This window comes from Oncorhynchus keta, chromosome 35 (assembly GCF_023373465.1).
Source record: "Oncorhynchus keta strain PuntledgeMale-10-30-2019 chromosome 35, Oket_V2, whole genome shotgun sequence".
NCBI lineage: Eukaryota > Metazoa > Chordata > Actinopteri > Salmoniformes > Salmonidae > Oncorhynchus > Oncorhynchus keta.
The window spans coordinates 26,426,677-26,439,919 of record NC_068455.1 but is presented as its reverse complement, the minus strand read 5'-3'; the positions used below and the strand labels follow the sequence as shown (position 1 = coordinate 26,439,919).

General features: G+C 42.1%; 1 protein-coding gene across 2 annotated transcripts in view; it reads left to right on the top strand.

Annotated features, from left to right (window-relative positions):
• Positions 1-13,243, top strand: part of LOC118368192 (methionine aminopeptidase 1-like) — an 18,578-nt gene extending 5,335 nt beyond the window's left edge. For both annotated transcript variants that reach the window (XM_035752050.2, XM_035752049.2), the window contains exons 6-12: positions 8,888-8,979; positions 9,090-9,173; positions 9,304-9,442; positions 10,966-11,097; positions 12,167-12,310; positions 12,472-12,537; positions 12,674-13,243. In XM_035752050.2, coding sequence (XP_035607943.1) covers positions 8,888-8,979; positions 9,090-9,173; positions 9,304-9,442; positions 10,966-11,097; positions 12,167-12,310; positions 12,472-12,537; positions 12,674-12,840 — 824 coding nt within the window. In that variant the 3' untranslated portion in view covers positions 12,841-13,243. The remainder of the gene's footprint in view (positions 1-8,887; positions 8,980-9,089; positions 9,174-9,303; positions 9,443-10,965; positions 11,098-12,166; positions 12,311-12,471; positions 12,538-12,673) is intronic.

Genomic DNA, 13,243 nt, shown 5'->3' with positions numbered 1-13,243 from the left:
GAAGTTGTTTTTTTGAATTGTACCCCTTTTTCTCCCCAATTTCGTGGTATCCAATTGTTTTAGTAGCTACTATCTTGTCTCATCGCTACAACTCCCGTACGGGCTCGGGAGAGACAAAGGTTGAAAGTCATGCGTCCTCCGATACACAAGCCGCACTGCTTCTTTACACAGCGCGCATCCAACCCGGAAGCCAGCCGCACCAATGTGTCGTAGGACACCATGCACCTGGCAACCTTGGTTAGCGCACACTGCGCCCGGCCACAGGAGTTGCTGATGTGCGATGAGACATGGACATCTCTACCTGCCAAACCCTCCCTAACCCGGACGGCCCTAGGCCAATTGTGCGTCGCCGCACGGACCTCCCGGTCGTGGCCGGCTGCGACAGAGCCTGGGCGCGAACCCAGAGTCTCTGATGGCACAGCTGGCGAACAGTAATTAACAGTTTCAACATTTTTACATGCAGTGTTGTATTATTCAAATGTGTTAACTTCAGTGCAGCATGAGTGGGGAGCTAACATGATGCAGCCTAGCGCCCTTAACCACTGCGCCACCCGGGAGGCCATTGAAGTAGCTTCTTTTATAAAAATGTGAGCTGTCTCATTAACCAGCAATCACTTCATTCATGAGGCAAGAGTGAGGTGGCCCATTGCAACACAGTCAATTTGCAGAGGCAATAGATCATCTTTGGGAGAGATGTGAACAAGAGACCAAATAAGTGAATGAATCATTTTGGTGACAATCGGTTTTCAAATCAGCAAATTTTGTATTGTGATTTGCACATTCTCACTAAGTACTAGGATAGTGAATATATGTTAGCTTTAGCTGTCATCTAGCAAGGAAAGTCTGCCTATAAAGCTGGAAGCTACTGATACCTTCTTGTGTTGTAAAGTGTTCAAGTTTGTATGAACATTGTTTTGCGAACAGTAATTAACAGTTTCAACATTTTTACATGCAGTGTTGTATTATTCAAATGTGTTAACTTCAGTGCAGCATGAGTGGGGAGCTAACATGATGCAGCCTAGACTCCCAGTGCAGGCTAGCAATGAGTAAGTGGAGAAAGCACAGTGGGCACTATAATAAGAGGTCGGCTGCGCTGATTAACAGATTTGATCCGTGAGACACATTTGACAGAAGTGCCCAAAGTAAAGACCAATCTAGTGCCGAACCGTTTTCCATGATCTAGTATCAAAAAAGACCGGAACAACGCTTCCCAGAAAAGTATTGATGTTTCTATGTTTAACATATCACCTGAAATACAGTATCAGTCATAGAAAATGGGTTTATTGCCCCAGCCCTAGATTCCACTAAAGCTGGTTATTCATATTGTAACCATGGAAACCTCTAGGCTGAGCATCCATTCTGTCCATGAATTCATAGTGTTTTGTTCTCGGAGTGATTAGAGCGTAAACTGGATGCTCTGGCTGAGGAGTAGGGTTGATCTGAGCGTTCTGATATCACAACGGCAGTCAAGCACCCAAGCTAACATTAAGTAGCTTGCTAGCTACTTCGAGACACAAAAGAGAGAACACATCACTTTGACCATTTTACTCGCTCTAGCAGAGCTGATTAGGCTGTTTTAATGTTATCTAGAGTGTTGGTGACTAACTGTGCTGCTGGAAACAATGTTTTTTTGCGGACGTTTACTGACACCAGTCAACAATGGGTGTTGCGCATTTGTAAATTCATAAACTATTCTACACTCAAACACGAGTGCTCTGAAATCAGAGTGAATTTTACAAATGCACCATCTGACTGCTGATTTCGGGGTGTGGATTCGACTCCAAAATAATAGATTCCTTGACTCCCATTTCTGGGGCTGCGGTCCAAATACTTAAGACACACCCTCGCATTATGCCCTTAGGGGAATCCCCGTCGCCATCTTGGACGGTGATTCAAATGATTAGCCAAGCAAGGGAAATTTGCAACGTAAGCCCCTCAGTACTTGTTTTTAGTTGGCTTTGCGAGTGTACAATTATGTTCACTCCGGGGCCTGAAACTCCCCATAATTCAATTTGCAACGATTGTACACCCGCTAAGAAAAGTCTGCGAAAACTTAAACAACATCAATGGAGAAGTCAACATAGAAGTGTAAGTTAAAACCAATGCAAATAAATTAGAAATTGTGCTTCTAATGCGCATGATGGCACAAACACGTCTCTTAAATTGTAAATATGTTTTTGTTTGGTTATCTTTTGGAATTTGTAGAAATAAAACAAGTTCCTTCAGAAGTTCCAGCTAGGCAGGCTAACTTTAGTTAGCTAATTAATTTACTGGCTATCATACAGTAGGCCCTGCAAGTGTGTCCTCGTCAGACGTCATGATATGTCATCAAGTGTCCACTTAATTTGAGGGGATAGGGTGTGTCTTAAGTGTTTGGACCGCAGCCTGGGTGTCAAACTTCGATTCCACTAGGAATTAACTCATACGATTCAGTATTTTTGCGACGATAGAGAAAGTTTTCCATAGTTTACTTTGAAAACACAAATGCTCACATCTTTCACAGCAAAGAGTGAGCTACAGAGGGAGAGTGATTGGGGGGGCACAGCCATGCAGGGGGGCACAGCCAGGGGGGCACAGCCATGCAGGGGGAGCACAGCCATACACGGGTAGGCAGTCAGAACTGTGCATTGGTGATCAGAAGATGTAGTCTATCTCAATGCTTTAGTTCACAATTTCTTTGCTTGCAATGCCTCGGGCAAGTTTACTAAAGTAGGGGCTATCAATGAGTAGGCTGAGCTATACTGCACGCAACAGCCCGAACACACACTAGTGTTTTTCATAGCGAAGAGAAAGGGGAGCAAAGGAGGGGGGGCAGACAGTCAGAACCACATGCGTAGGCTATCTCTTGGTAATCTGTATCTGCCTCGTAAATTCACCAAAAGTATATATTAGGCTATCAATGATTAATGGCTAAACTATTCTTCATGGCGCCAGTGAATTGAAGTTGAACGAACATCAGTTTAATTAGGCCTTTGTCATCAGATCAGTCTGACATTTTAGTTGCAGCCCCATCTAGGGTTGCACATTTTATTCAGCGGTAGAAACTTTCCATGGGATTTAACAGGAAAATATAGCAATTAATATTAATACCATTTAAATGTAGATGTTTGTTGCATTAAATATATTTATCATATGAAGACAAACAGAACTTTTACCTTAACAATTGCAAATGATTAAATCCTCACAATAGCAATTTTAAATAGTAATTTAGTTACGAATTGAACTTTAATTAAATCAGTTGGCTCTTCACATGGGATGATTGCCCTGAACAACAAAAGGGAATATTGAATGATCCATCACATGTCCCAAAAACGTTTTCAACATCTGTAAAATGATAGTCGAGAAGCTAACGCTTTGGTTGTCTTCTCAGGCTTCCATGTCTTCTCCCTGGACCTCCTCAATGTCCACTTCTTGGACATCAGACTCTGAGGCCTCATCTTCACTGTCACTTTCCAACCTTGTTGAGGATGGCTCGTTGTCAGGCTCAGAAAGCCTCATTTGCCCGGATGGCCACAATTTTTCAACCCTTGTATTGTTCAGCCTGTTGCATGCTTTGGTGTGTGTGTGTTCCCGAACAAGGACCAGTTGTTCTCTGAGGGGGTGGGATTTTGAGGATGATGGAGGAAACAAGGGAAAGAGCCTCAGATGCACAAAGTCTCTTCCACCAGGTGATTGATGAGATATGTTGGCATGGCTGCCATATTGCATCTCCATCCCAAAGCCCTTGCCTGGAACTGTACTTCGCCAGACTGCCAAGAACCTTGCTCTCGTCCAGGCCAAGGGGGTGAGACACAGTAGTGATGACACCATGGGCCTTGTTGATCTCTGCACCAGACAGGATGCTCTTGCCAGCATACTTTGGGTCCAACATGTACGCTGCTGCGTGTATGGGCTTCAGGCAGAAATCTTCACGCCTTTTGATGCATTTCAGAACTGCGGTTTCCTCTGCTTGGAGCAACAGTTAAGTGGGCAGGGCAGTACGGATTTCTTCTTACATCTGAAAGCAGAGTCTGAACATCAGACAGGATGGCATTGTCTTCCTCAATCCGTGCAGTTGCTACTGGTTTCAGGTCTTTCAGGCTGCTTACCACTCTCAAAATGCATCATCCAGGAGGATCCTCTTGATCGGGCTTTCCATATCGACAGACTGTGATATGGCCATTTCTTGGAGAGACTCCTTCCCCTCCAGGAGGCTGTCAAACATGATAACACCACCCTAACGGGTGTTGCTGGGCAGCTTCAATGTGGGGCTCTTATTATTCTCACTTTGCTTGGTGAGGTAGATTGCTGCTATAACTTGATGACCCTTCACATACTTAACCATTTCCAAGGCTCTCTTGTAGAGTGTATTCATTGTTTTCAGTGCCATGATGTCCTTGAGGTTCAGATGCAATGCATGAGCAGCACAGCCATCGGGTGTGACGTGAGGGAAGGACTCCACTTTAGACCAAGCAACCTTCATGTTCGCAGCATTGTCTGTCACCAGTTTAAATACCTTCAGTGGTCGAAAGTCATTGATGACTGCCTTCAGCTCATCTGCAATGTAGAGACTGGTGTGTCTGTTGGCCCTTGTATGTGCTCTTGTAGAATACTGGTTGAGGGTTGGAGATGTAGTTCATTATTCCTTGCCCACAAACATTCAACCACCCATCAGAGATGATTGCAATACAGTCTGCTTTCTCTATGACTCGCTTGAACTCTGTTGAATTCTGCATCCAGCAAATTATTAGATCAAGCATGTCTGGTTGGGGGGGGGGGTGTATGCTGGGTGAAGAACATTGAGAAATCTCTTCCAGTACACGTTGCCTGTGAGCATCAGCGGTGAACCAGTTGCATATACAGCTCGAGCAAGACATTCATCAGCATTTCTCTGACCATGTTCTTCCATTGAGACAAAAAAACGTCTGATTTCAGGAGGACCACGAGCTGTTGTTATCGATAAGGTGTCTGATTCATCATTTTCACCTCAAATAGAAGTAGAGGGACTTTTGTCAGAGGTTGCTTGTTGTGAGCGCTGAGTGAACTTTGTGCACTTGGCCAGATGATTCTGCATCTTTGTTGCATTCTTCACATATGATTTGGCACAGTATTTGTAAAGGTACACAGCTTTTCCTTCTACATTAGCTGCAGTGAAATGTCTCCACACATCAGATTGTGCCTGTGGCATTTTCCTGTAAATATTTGAAAAAAAGAGTAAAAAAAAAAATGTACAATTCCGTGTACAGATAAATAGTTAAGCAGTTAGATTAAACTCCTTTGTAAGATAAATGTTTTAAAATGGAACATGTATGGAAACGGGTGAATTAAGACTCAGTTAGCAGGCTCATGCAAGCTAAAATCCACATGGTAGCAAAAACTAACTAGCAGGAATTGTTAGAAATGATTTAAACACACTTTGCTATAGGCTACTATTTACTAGTTAACAAAAAATCATGTATGTCATAAAATATATTCACCCCACCCAGTATTGTAATCCAAATTTACCAGAAAGCATGTAGTCCTAGACTCAGACAGTGTAGTAGTGTGGGCATAATAGCATCTCATTGGTGTGCAAGATCTTGAGAATCAGCTGTGATGGAAGAATGCACTGTGCATGCATAGGGTTGCAATTCCATTGAATTGGGGATAGTTTAAACAAAATGACACAAGACCTAGAATTGCCTTGTGTATCCCACAATAAAGGTTCACTGTTTATAAGCTAACGTTTTTGATGAATTTAAGCCAAATTCCTGCGTACACAGTGCATTCTAACTTCTCATGGAAAATGTACTCAAAATTCCTGAAACTGACAAAGTTTCCGAACCTTTGCAACCCTAGCCACATCTTGTGTGTAAGGCCAGCCAAAAGAGCTCTATTTTGCTGGCGATTTCAATGTTGGAACATGATATGATGGCAACTCCATACATTAATTTAGCTATGATCCCACAACCTTTCTAAAGATGACACAAGTACTCTCATTTCGACTTGTTACAATACCTACACTACCGTTCAAAAGTTTGGCATCACTTAGAAATGTCCTTGTTTTTGAAAGAATAGCAAAAAATGTTGTCCATTAAAATAACATCAAATTGATCAGATGTACAGTGTAGACATTGTTAATGTGTTGTGTATCTGGAGCAAAAGTAATTTACAACTAGTCTAAAGAAGGCCAGTTTTATTGCTTCTTTAGTCAGTACAACAGTTTTCAACTGTTCTAACAAAATTGCAAAAGGGTTTTATAATGATCAATTAGCCATTTATAATGATAAACTTGGATTAGCTAACAACATGCCATTGGAACACAGGAGTGAAGGTTGCTGATAATGGGCCTCTGTATATTCCATAAAAAAAATCAGCTGTTTCCAGCTACAATAGTCATTTACAACATTAACAATGTCTAAACTGTTTCTGATCAATTTGATGTTATTTTAATGGCCGTTTCTAAGTGACCCCAAACTTTGGAACGATAGTTTATGTATTTCTCTACTGAAGCAGCGAAGTCTGAGAGTAAGTAAGTAGTAGCCAGTGCACAGTGAATTCCAGTTCAGGTTCTCTGGATGGCAAGGGGCTTGAACATTTTCCTCCATAGCCAAATGATCCTGGCAAAACCTCATGTTGCTAAGCAACCATGCAAACTTCCATAAATAGAAATGACTATGTATGGAATCTGATTGGAATGTTGTCTCCGGCTAACTACTGCATAACATATATTTGATCATTCAGTTAGCCAGCACTAAGCGTGCGCATTTTCGTGAATTAATAACTTTACTCATAACCCATTTCACATCAGTCACTTCCCAGTTCTGATGATCTCTGCATTTTTTAATTGAAATTTAAAAAATCTAGACCTCGTACAGCTTGGCTGGGTTAAATATAACTATAAGCAGCACAACTGTCGCTTTGCTGTCCTTTCCCAGAATGAATCGCCAGACAGTCTGTTGGAGCTAGGAACAGAAGCCTATTGCTACACCTGCTAAATATGTCTATGTGAGCAATAATATTTGATTTGAGTCTGCCACAGTGCTGTTCATTGTTAATGGCATCAAATCGCTTCCTGTCGTCCTGAGTCTAGTCTACACAGTGTGACCCTGGCTAGTGAGATGGCATAATTGATCTACCCCTAGGCTTTCTCTGTTGGTTCAGAGTACAAACAACCCATTGTTGAACTGCAACTCAGTATTGTACACATGCACATTAATATTTCATCTCAGCAAATAAGTAAACGGGATGAATTCCTTTGTGTATGTTACAGTAGATGGCTGTTGTATTTTTGCTAGCTTCTTAGCAAGGTTTTGGGTCTACAGCACTTGAACTCTGTCCAGTTAAATTCTCCTACTCAGTCCATTAAACGAGAACTTTACCCTATAATAACGTTTTACCTCTGCTTAATCTGTAGACAAACTAGCTTAAACAATGGCATTCCTTTATACATTTGCTACCTTCGGAAAAAAGCGTATTCGTCTTGGTCGATCCCGTGGTCATTCCCACTTGTGTCTGGCTATGTATGCAAGTGCTTTTGAGTGTTTGTGTGAGTTCAAGAGGGGGTCCATGTGTGCTCGCATGTTTGAGTGGGAGAGGCTGGTGTCTGAAGCTCTTTTCTACTCATCACTTCAGCAGCAGAAGTGGGTCTTATGGCAGGTACGTCCTACCCCACCCACAACAATCCCTTATCCCCCCCATCTGTGCAGCACATAACCACACACTGTCTCTCCTCTTGTTGTATGTTTCTTTTGTATGTCTCCATCTGCGAACACCAGGCAGGAAACGGAACCATGGTCAAAGATATTGTGTTTCTGCATGGCATTGTTTTCATTCATCTTTTGCTGCAGCATTAGAGCTATGGTCTGTATTTTATCATAGTAATAGGGGTTTTGATTAGTAATTGTGTTGTCCCTGCTAAGTGGTTGATAAACATACTGATGTGGTTGTGGCTCATGCTTTAGTGATGTTGCCTACACCGACTATGACGCTCATGTCAGTGCTGTGGTCTATACATTGTATGTAAACATTGTTTGGTGTTGTGATCTGATAACCAGATAAAAACTGTACAAGAAGAATGACATGGGCCTTTTCAATGAAAATAGTCTAACCATGTGGCTCAACCAGAATAACTGTATGCCTATGTCAATAAAAATGCCCCCATGCCATAGAATTATGTAGCTCTGAAATATTTCCATAGGAGTAAACGATATAGAGAATTCCACCCAGCCGGATAAGGATCCTTTCAGCTCTACAGGTTTTTAGTGTAAGGGGCAGAGGTTGATTTGGAGCGCCGCAGAATTGAGGCGGCTTCAGGAGGTCTGCAGATCAATATTATCATGCCCCTTGGTCGACTTGTGTAGAACTGCATCCTTGTGACGTGCTGTGATATAGTGTATTTTTCTTTCATATAGCCAGGTTAGGTGAGGACGTTTGGTGTCTACTTTAATTTAATGCAGTGAATCTATTCTGTGAGGATGTGGGCTTCAAATGTTGCGTTTTACATAGGCAGCCCAATTCTGATATTTTATTGTTGTAAGTCTATGCTAGTAGATACCATAGACTTCCAGTCGTTGCGCTAACACTAGTTAGCATTGGCTTGCAAACTACGTCGAACTACCTTCATACTGGAGACACAAAAATGATATCCACTAGTTCATCGGACTATGGGGCAGTAGACAAAGGGCCTCATTTACCGAAGTATCCCTTTAAGCTCTTTCCAGTAGCATAACTACTTTTTTGAGCAGATGCATGAAGTGGTTGAGTCAGTAGACTGTTAGTCCATTTTGAGTGAAAGTCAGACTGGGCTGAGTGATGTTCGTTGACTCAGTTTAATGGAAAGCTGATCAGGGTGAGTTGGTGTATGGATAGAATAGTGACGTTAAAATGAGGCCAGTATGCCTATTATTTTTGCTTGTATTTTTTTAAGGCATGTCTGAGTCGGAGCAGTCTTTGAAGGGCACTTCACAGATCAAGATCCTTCCTGCCGAAGACATTGAAGGCATGAGAGTTGTGTCTACGGTAAATTATTAAATTGTTTTTTAATCTTTCGCTGTTGCAGTTAATAACATACTCAAACCGTTTTAAAAACATTGGTTTTGAAATGCAAAGTCTATTTCTGTCTTTTGTAGCTGGCCCGAGAGGTGCTTGACATTGCCGCCCTGATGGTGAAACCTGGCATGACCACGGAAGAGATTGACCACACTGTGCACCTGGTAAAGACACTAGCCTCCTTTTCCCTCTTTCCCATCCACTCACTTTCTCCTGTCGCTCTTTCCCTTTTTCACTCTTTCCTCCTCTCTCCCTCGTCTTGAACGTTGACGTGTAAGTACTTCCTTCCTCCAGGCCTGCACAGCCAGAAACTGTTACCCCTCCCCTCTCAACTACTACAACTTTCCCAAGTCCTGCTGCACGTCAGTCAATGAGGTCATCTGCCACGGCATCCCAGACAGGAGGCGTCTGGTGGATGGGGATATCCTCAACGGTAGGTTTCCCAAGGGCAAAAAGTGGCTTCCCCATCTGTCCCTTTACCGTTACTTACTTGAATTGACTGGACAGGTGGAATATAAATCCCCAGTTGGCATCATCCATATTCTTTCAGCTAATATGTGTTTTCAGATCATTGAGTTTGATGTGGTTTAAATAGGTGAGTGAGACTTTAGACTATTGAGATGCACATAGAGAATGGGCTAGTTCCCGTTAGACAGACTGCCAAAGAGCTCTTGCTGACATCATGGTTTGACAAGAGAAATGGTTTTTATTAGTATTCAGCAAGAGTCTATAGGACTTCAGCCAAAATGTAGCCTGTGTCCTATATATGTCTGCTAATGGGACTATTCTCAAGAGAAAGATCCAATGAGACACTGCCAAAAAAACTGACTTACAGCATGGTTTGACAAGACAAGTGGTCTCATGAGCATGATAGTGCCCAAGTATTTATCCCTCTGTTACAAAGTGTGACTGAAATTGATTTAATTGTGATTTTTTTTTTCGTCTACACAAATATTTCAAAGTGAAAATGTCAGTGTCAAAAGTGAAAATTAAATTAAATTAAATTTATGAATGCTAACAAATTAATAAAAATGAACAACTTCAATATCTTGGTTGTATAAGTATTCACCCCCTTTGTTATGGCAACCCTAAATTAGTTAAGGAGTAACAAGTTGGACTCACTCTGTGTGAAATAATAAGGGTAAACATGTTTTTTTAATGACTTCCCCTGTACCCCATTTATACAGCATCTGTAAGGTCCCTAAGTCGTGTTTTGAATTTCCAGCACAGATTTAATCTATAAAACCAGGGAGCTTTTCCAGTGCCTCATACAGATTGGTAGGTGGGTAAAACAAAAAGCAGACACTGAATATCCCTTTAAGTAGGCTCAAGTTAGCACTTAATCTGTGGATGTTGTATGAAACGACCCAGACACCACAAGGATGGTTGTCTTTCCTAACCCTACCCAAGCCTTGCATGACCCGACATTATACATAGGGCCTGTTTTTTTCATCAATAAATAGGGTATGTGCAGGGCTCGGGTATCACTAAATGAATCACTACCAATTTGAAACGGAGCCATTTGCTCGTGCTCTGCTGCACAGTACACCAGACACTGGGAGAGGAATTCACCTTTCAGCAGGACAATAACCCAAAACAGAAGGCCTAATATATATATATATACGGAGTTGCTTTCCAAAGAGACATCATGTTTCCATGTAGCCTAGTTAGTTTTGACTTAAAACTTCTTGAAAATCTATGGCAAGTCTTGAAAATGACCATTTAGCAGTTATCCCGCATCCAACTTGACAGAACTTGAAGAATTTTTAAGAATAATGGGAAAATATTGCACAATCCAGGTGTGCAGAGCTTTTAAATACTTATCAGAAAAGAGTCAAAAGCTGTAATGTCAGCCAAAGGTGTTTTTTTAATATATATATATATATCTCTAGCATTCATTTATTTTATTATAGGCGCTGTATATATTTCTGCTAATGTTCAGCATCCCCCCTGCAGTGGATATTACTGTGTACCACAATGGATTCCACGGAGATCTCAACGAGACCTTCTTTGTCGGAGAGGCAGATGAAGGGGCGAAAAAGCTTGTCCAGACCACCTTCGAATGCCTTATGCAAGCCATCGACTCAGGTAGGATCTCTTACCCGATGCCAGATAAACTAGTTTTTTTAAATTATATATAATTGTGGATGACCGGCTCGAATAGGTCTTATGTAGCAAAATTATAAATTGTGTTTTTTACATTGAGTAAAAGTAGAGACTAGAAAATGGTATGTCATATACCGCAGTTGATAAACAATGGGAAAGTAATTGTACTTTTTAAAGTTGATAAACTTGTAACCTCACTTTTGAGAAAATGCCCCTTGAATGTTTTGGTACATCTACTGGAGAGCTCCTCTTTGTCTACACCCATTCAGAATCGTTCACAACATTTTAAGCTTTAAGGATTCACATGTGAGGCTATGTACTAAACAACCAAAGATTTCAAGACTAAAGGCTGAAACTACGGGAGTGTTGGTACATTTAATTTGGAGTGCCAGTGTGCTCTGGGCGTTCGGAAACCCAGTGTTGTCAGATTGACCGTTTGTAAATTGAGAGCATTTCTCTCTCGGGGCGTTTAGAGCACACATTGGACACTCTGGATGAAACTTTGGGTTGATCTGAGCTTTCTGACCTAACAGCAGTCAAGCACCCAAGCTAATTGGCTAACTTTGGCTAACTACTTTCAGATACAAATGAGAGAACAGCTCACTCTGACCATTTTACTTGCCCTAGCAGAGCTGGTTATCCAGAGTGTTGGTGACTGCAACTGTGACGCTGGCAACTATTTAATTACACATTTTTTGCCCAAGTTTACTGACACCGAACATATTCGTTGGGTGTTGAGCGTTTGTACATTTGTCAGTTACTCTGCACTCTGGCACACTCGGGAGAGTGCTCAGAAATCGGAGTAGATAGCGAGATTAAATTTACCAGCTACGTCTATCGACAGTTGTCACAGTGACATCATAAACATTCTATTGAAATAGTTTCTTGCATAGTGGAGTCTTGTTAAGACATCTAGCTAGCTAAACAATGAAACATAAAGTTTGCATTCAAATGGCGCTCCTGTGAAGTAGTGACATGTGACATATGCCTAGTTTCCTGGAACGAGTCTCAATTAGGTCACTATCACAATGTCCCCCTCTTCCTTCTCTAGTAAAGCCTGGTATCCGCTACAGGGAGCTTGGTAACATCATCCAGAAACATGCCCAGGCTAACGGCTTCTCTGTGGTGCGGAGCTACTGTGGCCATGGCATCCACAAACTGTTCCACACAGCTCCTAACGTGCCCCACTATGCCAGTGAGTACCCCTCCGTCTCCTTCCACCAATACGCTTGTGAAATTGATGTCCCTTTCTCAGATAACACATCCTACTTCAAATTGTATAGGTCACGTACACGTTAATCCTCAAAAGGATTTTGGGGGAAGATGTATAAATTGGTCGGTTTCCTTTCTTTGCAGAAAACAAAGCGGTCGGGGTGATGAAACCTGGCCATGTATTCACCATCGAGCCCATGATCTGTGAAGGTAAGGGTTCTCAGACATGACAGCAGATTTGGGGTATAATTTTGTTTGTGTGCTTAATGTAATGGTTAGTAATTGTATACCTGTGTTTTAATAATGTACTTGTGTGCTTAACACTGGCTACCTGTGTTCTGTGTAGGTGGTTGGCAGGACGAGACGTGGCCTGATGGCTGGACAGCTGTGACTCGGGATGGGAAGCGTTCCGCCCAGTTTGAGCACACCTTGCTTGTGACGGAGACGGGCTGTGACATTCTGACACGCCGGCTGGACGACAACGGACGTCCCCACTTCCTCAACCAAATCTAAATGGGGGGAGGGATACAGCAACGAAATGACTGTCTCGTGGGCAGCTCACTTTGATCCCCAATGTCATATCACACATACACGCCTCTAACCTGAGGCACGCCGCCCGCCTGCCCCCCACCCCTCCGGAGGCTGTCCCTGCCGTGGCCTGGCTCTCACCGTTCCACAAATTTAGTGTTGTTCTCCAAGATTTACGGGAAGTACTTGAATACATCTGATATCAACTGTGTGGATTGTTTTAATGAGGCTGTTTTAAAAAATAAATGTCTCATCAGGAGATGAAAATTAAAAATAAAGAAGTGTATTTATGCGCAGTAGCAGGTTTAATTTTTACCTTTATTGTGAGCTTTGATTCTGTTGACATATTTGACTGCAGAGGTGTGGAAAGGGTCATGCTTCAGTTTGA